This window comes from Neomonachus schauinslandi, chromosome 15 (assembly GCF_002201575.2).
Source record: "Neomonachus schauinslandi chromosome 15, ASM220157v2, whole genome shotgun sequence".
Taxonomy (NCBI): domain Eukaryota; kingdom Metazoa; phylum Chordata; class Mammalia; order Carnivora; family Phocidae; genus Neomonachus; species Neomonachus schauinslandi.
In genome coordinates, this window is record NC_058417.1 from 48,867,317 (window position 1) to 48,881,722 (window position 14,406).

The 14,406-nt window shown below is 40.6% G+C and overlaps 1 protein-coding gene across 1 annotated transcript in view; it reads right to left on the reverse strand.

Annotated features, from left to right (window-relative positions):
• Window positions 1–14,406, reverse strand: part of ABCA6 (ATP binding cassette subfamily A member 6) — a 70,811-nt gene that overhangs the window by 15,449 nt on the left and 40,956 nt on the right. The window contains exons 26-29 of the mRNA XM_021678446.2: window positions 12,077–12,193; window positions 3,073–3,150; window positions 1,724–1,815; window positions 899–1,019 (exon numbers count right to left, since the gene is read on the reverse strand). Coding sequence (XP_021534121.1) covers window positions 899–1,019; window positions 1,724–1,815; window positions 3,073–3,150; window positions 12,077–12,193 — 408 coding nt within the window. The remainder of the gene's footprint in view (window positions 1–898; window positions 1,020–1,723; window positions 1,816–3,072; window positions 3,151–12,076; window positions 12,194–14,406) is intronic.

Consider the following 14,406-nt stretch of genomic DNA (forward strand, 5'->3'; position numbering starts at 1 on the left):
ACTTGTGCTCTCTCTCTGTCTCTCTGTCAAATAAATAAATTAATTAAATTAAATAAAACAGTATAGGGGAGCCTGGGTGGCTCAGTCGGTTAAGCATCTGCCTTCAGCTCAGGTCATGATCCCGGGGTCCTGGGATGGAGCCCGACATCAGGCTCTCTGCTCAGTGGGGAGTCTGTTTCTCCTCTGCCTCTGTCCCTACTCCCTGGTTGTGCTCACTCACTCTCTCTTTCTCTTGCAAATAAATATATAAAATCTTAAAAAAGAAAAATAAAACAATGCAGCTTCATGGAAACTGGCTCTTTGCCTTCCCAGAAAGGTCTAGGCTCATGGGCACATCACAACATCTAAGTCAGACAAAAGAATAACCCTTCAAATCTTAATCCCTGTTCAGCATTTTATAACAAATCTCACATAAATTCTCCAACTCATGAAATTTTTGGTTTTGAAATTACAGCTCTACTTATCAAAGCCCATTTTCCTCTAAAGAACAATAAAACCATTAAGTTCAGTGTGTTCCTTTGAGCTTCCAGGATACTTCACAGAAGTGCCTCCATATTTAAGAATTATGAAAATACACCAAGCTCCAAACTTTCGAAATGAAAACCAGCGTGTCGACCTCTCTTCTTGATAGTTCTTGAATATAGGTCCATTAACATCCACTTTGTCACTTGCTTTTCTTTCTTTTTGTATTTTTATTCATTTGAGAGAGAGTGAGTGAGAGAGAGAGAAAGAGAGAGAGAGCACAAGCGGGCGGAGCAGGAGAGGGAGAAGCAGGCTCTCTGCCAAGCAGTGGGCCCGACGCGGGGCTCGACCCCAGGACTCCAGGGTCATGACCTGAGCCGAAGGCAGATGCCCAACAGACTGAGCCCCCTGGTACCCATGTCACTTGCTTTCCTACCTCGTCTGTGTGTGAAGTGGTCAGGGCGGCTGCTACTCTTTGCCTTTCTGCTTTAACATCTTCATCCTCATCAACAGGGTCTTCGGGATTAGGTCGAGCACCTCTGCTTTGGGGGGAAATTCTGTGGAGAAAATGAAATGTAGGACATAGGGTTTTTTCGTTAGTCAGGATGTCCCCCAAATCAGCTTCTCTGTGGTTTTACCATCCTTTCTCTCCATATGCTGGTGATGATAATGGCCCTGTGAATACTGCTTCTGCTTTTACCAAGAATTCCCATCCCCGTCGCCAGGATCCCCTGCTCATTATTGTCATTCTTCCAGTTAGACTCTTTGACCCTTACAAATGTCCTGGCAACTACTGCTGCTTCTTTAAAAATCAGGCCACCTACATTTTGTCTCTTGACTCTGAGCCCATCTTAATCACACAGACATTTGCCCTCAGCATCTTTTACTGTTCGCCCCTCCGGCAGCCCCTGTATAATGTCCACCTTATGGAACACTCTGAACTATGGTACGTTGCTCAACCACTTCCATCCTATCTCCTCTGTTCAAGGATGTGTGAGCATCTTAGGTGGGAAAATGGCATATTTGGGTATTCATTAAATTTCTGTGGAACTGAAAACCTCTCTCCACTGGTTCGTGGTAGAACTCTGACTGAGAGTCCTATTTCCAGGCAGTCAGCCAGCAGCAATCCATGGACCATCCTGAAAATCAGCATGCTGCTTACGTCGTAAATATCAATCCACATGAACAGGTCAGTAGTGCAGCCCACTACGGAGGAATGTTACAATATGATATTAAGTTCGAAATTAAGTTTTATCCCAACCTGAAAACAGGATCCTTTCGCATTATTTTCTTTCCACATTTTGCTTCCATGCATCTTAGGATAAAAACAAATATCAAAGCCTGCAAGTAAGGCTAGGAGCAAAGAAAAACAGTTATATATAGGCATAAGTTCATAAATATTACTTAAACATCTGAATTAAATTGGTGGTCTTTGTCTTCGAGTAAAATACATGGGAAACATTTTTACAAATTAGGGGAGAAATCCAGCTGTACAATGACAATCCAGCTTAGTGGCACCTCTCTCCTTTCTTCTCACAATCCACATCCTATCTGTCAACAAATTCTATCTGCTCTACCTTCAAAATTACCCAGAACCCAACTTCTCATCCCTGCCTGTGCTGCTCCCGCCCAGGTCCAGGCCATCATAATTTCCCATTATAATATTGCAACACTTTGTTACCTGGTCTCCTTCCTCTCCTCCCTGTGCCCCAAACACCTATTCTCAATACAGTCACTAGAAGTACTCTTTTAAAAAATAAGTCTGATCATATTGCTTTGCTTAAAACCCCCCAGTGACTCCTCGGTTACTCAAAGAAAAGTTAAAGTCCTTATAGTGGCCGAGACTGCTCTGTGTAGCCCCCTCCATCCACCCTGCACTTGACCCTGTGACTTCCATGACCTCCTCTTGTACCGCTCTCCCCTTGGTCCCTCGGCCACCACCACACTGGCCTCCTGGCTGACCCTGGAACAAGCCAGCATCACCTGTGCCCCTCCTCCTAGAATGTTCTTCCCCAAGCTATCCCTGTAGCTTGCCTCCTTGCCTCCCTCAGATCTTTACTTCTCAATCAGGCTTTTCCTGGCTGCCCATCTCACACAATATATATTATCTATTTAGTTTATTATGGGTCTCCTTCCACCACAATATAAATGCCACAGAAGCAGGCACTTCTGTCCATATTTGCTCCTATGCCTAGAAAAGTAGAGACACATTGTATTCAGAGCCAGTAGCTTTCTTCAGCCTAAATATACCAATATAATCATTTTTCCCTTTCATTTATATTATTCAACTTTGCCCTTTTTATCTTTAATTCAAAGGATTTCAGTTATATTGCACCTATATTTCTTACAAGCTCTCTCAAATTTGGAGGTGGCAATAAACAGAATAAATAAACGTGAAAAATTAATTTTATGTTACACTCCGGACCTACACAGTCCACATGTACTCGTAAAAAGTAACTCGTGATTTGGAATCCTGTCTGAATTGTCTTATTCTGAGACTGTATTAAAAGTGCTTTCAAAGTTGGCACATATCAGACAAACCAAATAGTTATGATAATAAATGCTAACTATAAAAAAAAAATAGGTGGAGAGGTAGAAAGGCCTTCTTACTATTAGGCATACTAGAAGATCAACTCCGCTTGGGTCATATCTGTGTTCTGGGTATTTTGGTTGGTGCTCATAAGCTCTCTGCAAAGACAAAAAGAAAAACAGCTAAGTGCAAGTTCATCAGCTATATGATTTGCATTTAGATAATATGGAATTCCACATGTTACATATTTCCTTCATTAAGTGTGATTCCCCTGTGTGCACTGGTGACAAGCAATTCCCTGCAGAAAAGAAAGGGGACCCCCACTCAACGCTGTCTCTTGGTGAACAGGTAACCTATGTCTGTTCTTCTTTTCCAATTTTTTTCTTTAATGTTTTGGTTAAGGTTTGCCTCAAGTCTACTGAAAGCATAGCAGAGGGAGGAGCCTGCATTGTGACAAATAATAGGGGTTGACAATATTTGTCCTAAATGCCCCTCAAGAGCCTTTTCAGGGCCCCTGCCTACCCAGGTGGTGACTTGCCCACCAAAATAATTCGTCCCATCATGTTATTCTTTCTTCATCAATCATTGCATTCAGAAAGTAGCTCATTCCTCCTAAACAATGTATGACAGATCTAGGTTAATGTAGTGCACTTTGTAGATCTGCTTATATCTTAGGAGAGAAATGCTTTAAGCAAAGGAATGAATTTCCAGTTGAGAATTCTAAGTGTTGCTCAATTAATGGAAAAGTGCTTTTGCAGACACAGAAGGCTTTTGCAGGTTCCCAAGAACACAAATGATTAGGGCAGCTTTTTCTACTTTCTTTGAAGTATCATCCAGGATGATGCGGACCTCTAAAGAGTATGTTCCTGGCTGAGCTCTTGGGCTCATCCCATTGTACACGTCTTTCCATTTGAATCCAACCTTCTTTAATGCCTCCTGGTCTCTCCTGCTTCAGTGCCTTCGCTTCTCTCCAGAGAACATGCTTACCTTCTGCCCCACTCTCCTGCTAATTAATTCTGGCTCATTCTGCAGGATTCTGTTTAACAGCATTGCTTCCCCCCTCCCCCAAGAATTCTCTCTCTAGATATGCTTTGGACCTTGCCCTTGGCACTCTGCCCTTCTTCTTTGGATCCTTTAGGCCCTTTTGCATTGACTTGAGGTCTTCATCTCCACCAAGCTCTGTGAAAGGATGGACTGTGCTATCTTGTTCATCAGGTGTCACCAATGACCAGCACAGTGACTAACACAGAATACTGTTTAATATATATTTGTGAACAAATAAATGGTATTGTATATGATTTTATCCTCATAATGGATAATGAATACCCATTAAACTAGGCAACATTTTTCAACCTGGCATTAGTTTTGAATAGCATTTGACAATGCTTATGTTTCGCATAGAGCATATGGTAAAGTTTTTTTTTTTTAATTTCCATTAATTTTTATTGATCGTTTTGTTACAACAAGCAATAATAGTTATAATTTTTTTTAATTTTTTTATTCTTATGTTAATCCCCATACATTACATCATTAGTTTTAGATGTAGTGTTCCATGATTCATTGTTTGTGCATAACACCCAGTGCTCCATGCAGAATGTGCCCTCCTTAATACCCACCACCAGGCTAACCCATCCTCCCACCCCCCTCCCCTCTAGAACCCTCAGTTTGTTTTTCAGAGTCCATCGTCTCTCATGGTTCGTCTACCCCTCCGACTTCCCCCCTCATTCTTCCCCTCCTGCTACCTTCTTCTTCTTCTTCTTTTTTTTTTTCTTACCATATATTGCATTATTTGTTTCAGAGGTACAGATCTGAGATTCAACAGTCTGGCACAATTCACAGCGCTTACCAGAGCACATACCCTCCCCAGTGTCTATTACCCAGTCACCCCCGCCCTCCCACCCCACCCCCCACTCCAGCAACCCTCAGTTTGTTTCCTGCGATTAAGAATTCCTCATATCAGTGAGGTCATATGATACATGTCTTTCTCTGTTTGACTTATTTTGCTCAACATAATACCCTCCAGTTCCATCCACGTCATTGCAAATGGCAAGATCTCATTCCTTTTGATGGCTGCATAATATTCCATTGTATATATATACCACCTCTTCTTTATCCATTCATCTGTCGATGGACATCTTGGCTCTTTCCACAGTTGGCTATTGTGGACATTACTGCTATAAACATCAGGGTGCACGTACCCTTTCAGATCCCTACTTTTGTATCTTTGGGGTAAATACCCAGTAGTACAATTGCTGGATCATATGGTAGCTCTATTTTCAACTTTTTGAGGAACCTCCAAACTGTTTTCCAGAGTGGCTGCACCAGCTTGCATTCCCACCAACAGTGTAGGAGGGTTCCCCTTTCTCCGCATCCCCACCAACATCTGTCGTTTCCTGACTTGTTAATTTTAGCCATTCTGACTGGTGTGAGGTGGTATCTCATTGAGGTTTGGATTTGGATTTCCCTGATGCCGAGCGATATTGAGCACTTTTTCATGTGTTTGTTGGCCATTTGGATGTCTTCTTTGGAAAAATGTCTGTTCATGTCTTCTGCCCATTTGTTGGATTCTTTGTTCTTTGGGTGTTGAGTTTGATGAGTTCTTTATAGATTTTGGATACTAGCCCTTTATCTGATATGTCATTTGCAAATATCTTCTCCCATTCTGTCGGTTGTCTTTTGGTTTTGTTGACTGTTTCCTTTGCTTTGCAAAAGCTTTTTATCTTGATGAAGTCCCAATAGTTCATTTTTGCCCTTGCTTCCCTTGCCTTTGGCGATGTTTCTAGGAAGAAGTTGCTTCGGCTGAGGTCAAAGAGGTTGCTGCCTGTGTTCTCCTTTAGGATTTTGATGGACTCCTGTCTCACATTGAGGTCTTTCAACCATTTGGAGTCTATTTTTGTGTGTGGTGTAAGGAAAGGGTCCAGTTTCATTCTTCTGCATGTGGCTGTCCAATTTTCCCAACACCATTTGTTGAAGAGACTGTCTTTTTTCCATTGGACATTCTTTCCTGCTTTGTCAAAGATGAGTTGACCATAGAGTTGAGGGTCCATTTCTGGGCTCTCTATTCTGTTCCATTGATCTATGTGTCTGTTTTTGTGCCAGTACCATGCTGTCTTGATGATGACAGCTTTGTAATAGAGCTGGAAGTCCGGAATTGTGATGCCGCCGGCTTTGCTTTTCTTTTTCAACATTCCTCTGGCTATGCGGGGTCTTTTCTGGTTCCATACAAATTTTAGGATTATTTGTTCCATTTCTTTGAAAAAAGTGGATGGTATTTTGATGGGGATTGCATTGAATGTGTAGATTGCTCTAGGTAGCATTGACATCTTCACAATATTTGTTCTTCCAATCCATGAGCATGGAACGTTTTTCCATTTCTTTGTGTCTTCCTCAATTTCTTTCATGAGTATTTTATAGTTTTCTGAGTACAGATCCTTTGTCTCTTTGGTTAGATTTATTCCTAGGTATCTTATGGTTTTGGGTGCAATTGTAAATGGGATCGACTCCTGAATTTCTCTTTCTTCTGTCTTGTTGTTGGTGTATAGGAATGCCACTGACTTCTGTGCATTGATTTTATATCCTGCCACTTGACTGAATTCCTGTATGAGTTCTAGCAGTTTTGGGGTGGAGTCTTTTGGGTTTTCCACATAAAGTATCATATCATCTGCAAAGAGTGAGAGTTTGACTTCTTCTTTGCCAATTTGGATGCCTTTGATTTCTTTTTGTTGTCTGATTGCTGTGGCTAGGACTTCCAATACTATGTTGAATAGCAGTGGTGATAGTGGACATCCCTGCCGCGTTCCTGACCTTCGGGGGAAAGCTCTCAGTTTTTCCCCATTGAGAATGATATTCGCTGTAGGTTTTTCATAGATGGCTTTTATGATATTGAGGTATGTACCCTCTATCCCTATCCTCTGAAGAGTTTTGATCAAGAAAGGATGCTGTACTTTGTCAAATGCTTTTTCTGCATCTATTGAGAGGATCATATGATTCTTGTTCTTTCTTTTGTTAATGTATTGTATCACGTTGATTGATTTGCGGATGTTGAACCAACCTTGCAGCCCAGGGATAAATCCCACTTGGTCGTGGTGAATAATCCTTTTAATGTACTGTTGGATCCTATTGGCTAGTATTTTGGTGAGAATTTTTGCATCCATGTTCATCAGGGATATTGGTCTGTAATTCTCCTTTTTGATGGGGTCTTTGTCTGGTTTTGGGATCAAGGTAATGCTGGCCTCATAAAATGAGTTTGGAAGTTTTCCTTCCATTTCTATTTTTTGGAACAGTTTCAGAAGAATAGGGATTAATTCTTCTTGGAATGTTTGGTAGAATTCCCCTGGGAAGCCATCTGGCCCTGGGCTTTTGTTTGTTGGGAGATTTTGGATGACTGCTTCAATTTCCTTAGTGGTTATAGGTCTGTTCAGGTTTTCTATTTCTTCCTGGTTCAGTTTTGGTAGTTGATACATCTCTAGGAATGCATCCATTTCTTCCAAGTTATCGAATTTGCTGGCATAGAGTTGCTCATAATATGTTCTTATAATTGTTTGTATTTCTTTGGTGTTGGTTGTGATCTCTCCTCTTTCATTCATGATTTTGTTGATTTGGGTTATTTCTCGTTCCTTTTGATAAGTCTGGCCAGGGGTTTATCAATCTTGTTAATTCTTTCAAAGAACCAGCTCCTAGTTTCGTTGATCTGTTCTACTGTTCTTTTAGTTTCTATTTCATTGATTTCTGCTCTGATCTTTATTATTTCTCTTCTCCTGCTGGGTTTAGGCTTTATTTGCTGTTCTTTCTCCAGCTCCTTTAGGTGTAAGGTTAGGTTGTGTACTTGAGACCTTTCTTGCTTCTTGAGAAAGGCTTGTATTGCTATATACTTTCCTCTTAGGACTGCCTTTGCTGCATCCCAAAGATTTTGAATAGTTGTGTTTTCATTTTCATTGGTTTCCATGAATTTTTTTAATTCTTCTTTAATTTCCTGGTTGACCCATTCATTCTTCAGTAGGATGCTCTTTAGCCTCCACGTATTTGAGTTCCCTCCGACTTTCCTCTTGTGATTGAGTTCTAGTTTCAAAGCATTGTGGTCTGAAAATAGGCAGGGAATGATCCCAATCTTTTGATACCAGTTGAGACCTGATTTATGACCTAGGATGTGATCTATTCTGGAGAATGTTCCATGGGCACTAGAGAGGAATGTGTATTCCGTTGCTTTGGGATGCAATGTTCTGAATATGTCTGTGAAGTCCATTTGGTCCGGTGTGTCATTTAAAGTCTTTATTTCCTTGTTGATCTTTTGCTTAGACAATCTGTCCATTTCAGTGAGGGGGGTGTTAAAGTCCCCCACTATTATTGTATTGTTGTCGATGTGTTTCTTTGCTTTTGTTATTAATTGGCTTATATAATTGGCTGCTCCCATGTTAGGGGCATAGATATTTACAATTGTTAGATCTTCTTGTTGGATAGATCCTTTAAGTAGGATATAGTGTCCTTCCTCATCTCTTATTACAGTCTTTGGTTTAAAATCTAATTTGTCTGATATAAGGATTGCCACCCCAGCTTTCTTTTGGTGTCCATTAGCATGGTAAATGGTTTTCCACCCCCTCACTTTCAATCTGGGGCTGTCTTTGGGTCGAAAATGAGTCTCTTGCAGACAGCATATCGATGGGTCTTGTTTTTTAATCCAGTCTGATAGCCTGTGTCTTTTGATTGGGGCATTGAGCCCATTTACATTCAGGGTAACTATTGAAAGATAGGAATTTAGTGCCATTGTATTGCCTGTAAGGTGACTGTTACCGTATATTGTCTGTGTTCCTTTCTGGTCTATGTTGCTTTTAGGCTCTCTCTTTGCTTAGAGGACCCCTTTCAAGATTTCCTGTAGGGCTGGTTTTGTGTTTGCAAATTCCTTTAGTTTTTGTTTGTCCTGGAAGCTTTTTATCTCTCCTTCAATTTTCAATGACAGCCTAGCTGGATAGAGTATTCTTGGCTGCATATTTTTCTCATTTAGTGCTCTGAATATATCCTGCCAGTCCTTTCTGGCCTGCCAGGTCTCTGTGGATAGGTCTGTTGCCAATCTAATGTTTCTACCCTTGTAGGTTACATATCTCTTCTCCCGAGCTGCTTTCAGGATTTTCTCTTTGTCTATGAGACTCGTAAGTTTTACTATTAGATGTCGGGGTGTTGACCTATTTTTATTGATTTTGAGAGGGGTTCTCTGTGCTTCCTGGATTTTCATGCCTGTTTCCTTCCCCAAATTAGGGAAGTTCTCTGCTATAATTTGCTCCATTATACCTTCTGCCCCTCTCTCTCTTTCTTCTTCTTCTGGGATCCCAATTATTCTAATGTTGTTTCGTCTTATGGTATCGCTTATCTCTCGAATTCTGCCCTCGTGATCCAGTAGTTGTTTATCTCTCTTTTTCTCAGCTTCTTTATTTTCCATCATTTCATCTTCTATATTACTGATTCTCTCTTCTGCCTCATTTATTCTAGCAGTTAGCGCCCCCATTTTTGATTGCACCTCATTAATAGCCTTTTTGATTTCTACTTGGTTGGATTTTAGTTCTTTTACTTCTCCAGAAAGGGTTTCTCTAATAACTTCCATATTTTTTTCAAGCCCAGCTAGTATCTTTAAAGTGATGATTCTGAACTCTAGATCTGACATCGTACTAATGTCCGTATTGAGTAGGTCCCTGGCAGTCGGTACTACCTCTTGTTCTTTTTGTTGAGGTGATTTTTTCCGTCTTGTCATTTTGTGCAGAGGAGAATAGATTAATGAGAGAACAAAATGCTAGCAGAGTAACAACGTCCCCAGAAAATATACTCTAAACAAATCAGAAAAGACCTGAAGCAGTGGGAAAAGAAAGGGAAAGAGAGAAAAAAGAAAAAGAAAAAGAAAAAGATAAAAACAAACAAAAACAGAACAAAACAAAACAACAACAACAACAAAACCCAGAATGTGATCAAATATGATCAGCCTGGTATATAGATCAGTGCCACACACTAGATTTTGGGTGTATTTTGGCCTGTTAGAAGAAAGTGCCTCCCAAAATTTTAAAGAAAGAAAAACATATATATACAAAAATAAGGGTTGATATGATGAAGGGATGGAATATGACTGTAAAGATGGAAATTATAAAAAATTTTACAAAAGGAATTGATAAGAAGTTGTTTGAAAAAAGAAAGAAGAGGATTTAAAAAAAGAAAAAAGAAAAAAAAAGGGAGAGAATGTGATCAGGCAGGGGAATAGGAAAAAAGCCATATACTAGAGATTTAGGGTATATTTTGATCTGTTAGAAGAAACTATCTCAAATTTTTAAAGAGAGAACAACTTATATATATATGCCAAAATACGGGTAACTACTATGAAGTGATAGAATATGACTCTAAAAATGAAAAATAAAAATGTTTTTTAAAAAAGGGATTGATAAGATGTTGGTTGAAAAAGGGAAAAAGAAAAATTAAAAAAAAAAAAAAAGACAGTTAAAAAAACAATTAACTTTAAAAGACTAAAGAATCATGGTAAAAAAGCCATGAATTCTATGTGTAGTATTTCCCTAGCGCTGGAGTTCTGCCGTTCTCATTGATCGGTAAACTTGGTCTTGGCTGGCTGTTCTCGCTGATCTTCTGGGGAGGGGCCTGTTGCTGTGGTTTCCAAATGTCTTTGCCGGAGGCGGAATTGCCCCACCCTTGCCCGGTGGGCTAAGTAATCTGCTCGGGTTTGCTCTCCGGAGCTTTTGTTCCCTGCAAGCTTTCCGTACAGCTTTGGAGGTGGAGAGTGAAAACGGCGGCCTCCCAATCTCTGCCCCAGAGGAGCCGAGAACTTGGGGCCCTGCTCCTCAGTGAGCCCCCAGAGAAAAGCCGTCAGTCACTCCCGTCTCCCCGGTCTCCAGCCGCACTCCGTGCTCACCCGGCCTGTGTCCGCGCGTTTCTATCTCTGGCACCCGACCCCGGGTGGAGTCTCCAAACCCAGCAGATCCCTGCGGTGCACTCCCGCGCGGCTCCTCCCGGGGGAGGAAGGTGAGTCTCCCCGGATCTGCCGCTTGTTGGGTCCCTGCTGGAGGAGCAGGGGCCCGACTGTGCCGCGGATCACGGTTTATGGCCACCCCGAGCTGAGAGCCCGCGCCTGGGCTCCGCCTCTGCAGCCGGCTTCCCTGCTCCGATACCTGGGATCTCTGCCGCACTCAGGCACCCCCGGTCTTTCTGTGACCCCAAGGGTCCTGAGACCACACTGTCCCGGAGGTGGTTGAGGGAACTAACCCCCCGCTTAGCCACCAGAGTGACGTCCCTCAGCGGAGCAGACTTTTTCTTTCTTTTTTTTTTTTTCTGTTTACTTTGATACAACCATTTTATTTCATATATATATATATATATATATATCTCCTTGATTAACACACTTTGCTTCTTGATATAGCTTTCTCTATAAATGTCCATCTGTCACTATCATTTTCAGGTCCTTGACAGCAGAGATTTTATCTTTTTCTTTTTTAGCGGAGCAGACTTTTAAAAGTTCCGATTTTGTGCTCCGTGGTTCTATCACTTGCCAGAAGCGGCCGACGGAGGCCCCTCCCCCGCCGTCTATCCTCCCGAATATCGCCTCGGATTCACTTCTCCGCACATCCTACCTTCCAGAAAGTGGTCGCTTTTCTGATGAGAGAGTTGTTGCTATTCTTTTCTTCGATCTCCTGTTGAGTTTGTAGGTGTTCAGAATGGTTTGATCCCTATCCAGCTGAATTCCTGAGAGGAGACGAAATCCAGGTCTCCTACTTCTCCGCCATCTTGCTCTGCCCCCCTGGTAAAGCTTTTTAAACAGCTTTATTGAGGTTAATTTTTCATGCCATAAAATTCACTCATTTTAAGCATACAATTCAAAGATTTTCAGTAAATTTACAGAGTTGGGAGAGCATCACCATAATTCAACTTAATAACATCTCCATCACCCCAAAGAGATACCTCATATGCATTTGTGGTCAATCCCCATTCCCACTCCAACCCCAGGAAACCACTAGCCTGCATTCTATCTTTATAGATTTGGGGCAAAGCACTTTAATAGGCTACGTATTCAAAATTAATGACACCGTCGGTAATATTTCTTACCTGTGCCAAAAAAGCTAGAAATCCACCCATGGTGGTTGAGGGAACTAAAACCATGGTAGAAATCAAGGTAGGCAAGTTGAAGTGGATCAGCATAATGTCAAACATGATGATTGAGGCCTACAAGGCAAGTTAAAATATATTGCATGTCAGACATATGTAGTTGACTGATATTAGGGAAAATATTTAAGATGTAGGTGTTCTCATCATATACATCAGAATTTTCCCACATACAGATTCACCACTTTCAGAGGAATAAGGGAAGTGAGGGGTTTTTGTTAATGAGAATAAATGTGACCTTTAGCTACCCAACAGAAAAATTTTAGATAAAAATCTGGAGATTAAGGTGAATGTTAAAGTGACCAGGTAGACTTTCTGACAGTGCATTAAGTGTAATCTAAGACAATAAGATAAAGAGAGAAATTTACCTTTTTATTACTAAGGTAACAATATTGTGAATGTATAAAAACCTGTATAGGATGGAAAGCTAGACAGGTGGTTATTTTAAAAAGTCCATACTGCCTCCCACTTAGACTAAAGCTTTCTAAATGTCATCCCTGCTCCATTTCTTCCCCATTCCAAACAAATAATTTTATTGAGACTGTGCATTTTGATTGCAATGGACTTATTTTCTTTTAATAATTTTTTTAAGATTTTATTTATTTATTTGAGAGAGAGAGAATGAGAGACAGATAGCAAGAGAGGGAAGAGGGTCAGAGGGAGAAGCAGACCCCCCACTGAGCAGGAAGCCCGATGTGGGACTCGATCCCAGGACTCCAGGTTCATGACCTGAGCCGAAGGCAGTCGCTTAACCAACTGAGCCACCCAGGCGCCCTGGACTTATTTTCTTTTAAAATACTGGTAAATGTGGGATGGGGGATAAAGATAATTTTTCATTGTTCTGTTTTAAGGATCAGTTTATCAGTCAACAAGTGTGTGTTGAGCACTGTATTGAACTTTTGCTTGATCTTATTAATGTATGAATTATAATAAAAACACTAAGAATTGTAACTACTAAATTCACTGAATATTACACAAAACACCAGGCATTAAGAATTTAGCATGCGCTGTTTGCTTTAATCCCCACAACAACTCCATAATGTGGTCATTCTTACTATCCCTTCCTTCCATATGGGAAATCGAGGGTTCAGAGAAACAAATAACATCCTCAAGACCAGAGAGTTAGTGAGTGACAAAGTTGGAACTCAAAACCCTATGTGTGAGTGATTCCTAAATCTTTAGGTTAGAAGACTATACTGTTTTGTGGGATTGTTATGCAGGGGAATGTTGTGTGACTACTAAGTGAACTTACGGTTTGGGGGAAACGTATAATCTACAAATAAAAAACGATTGTGAATAAAACCAGTAACTTGTAATCAAGTGTTCAGTAAGAACACCATAAGCATTTTAGATGGCAAATCCAAAAAATTTTTCTCATTTTGGAACCACCACGATGTCGCTGCAAAGGTATCACGTGATTATCCACATTTACGTTACATCTCTCCTCTTGGTTTCCGTGACATCACATGTGTCTAATTTTTCTCCCAGCTCCTTATTTTTGATAACTACAAGTCTATTGGTCCACTTAGCTAACTTCTTTTATTCTACCAAGCCTCCAAGTTTCTTTTGTGAATAGTTTTTTCCTTCTTTCTCATCCACTGGAACAAGAGAGGATTGAAAACTGCACAAAGGAAACATGCTATCGCTCAGCGTGCTAAGATGCGCTACCATACCCCACCATAGGCTGAAAGGTACTTCCGTATTAGACAAGGGCCTGAGATACCCACGAAGGACCACACCGCGTGGGCTAGGAGAGTCCACTGGACTCCAGAAACAAATTAACAGCTGAGTGTGGCTTCACTCAGTGATGAGGGAACTTTAGTATACTTTCCTTACAAATTTACCCAAGATCATAAAAGTGCAACTGCACTTACCATCATCTGATACATTTTTATATATGATTTGTGAATCCTAAGACTAGCATAGTTTAAATTGATACAAACTGCATGATGAAAGGTCAATTATCACAGTACATATCCTCAACACATATTTTAAATGAAATTATAAGTTCTTTGTATCAGGCATAAAATTACTGCAAACTCCTTGAGGTCTCCGTGAAGATGTATAATTCAGCCCACTCAAATCAAGATGTTGATCAACATAAACTTTAAAATAGTATTGTCAACCATCCTACTACCTCATATTTTTTTGACATCAGGAATGACATAAGGTCTGAGACCTCAATTTTATTCTTGAGTCGTCACTGATTTTTATGTAGCCTTAAACAAGTTCCTGAATTTTTTTCTCCTCTATAAAATTAGGTGAGTTATGGG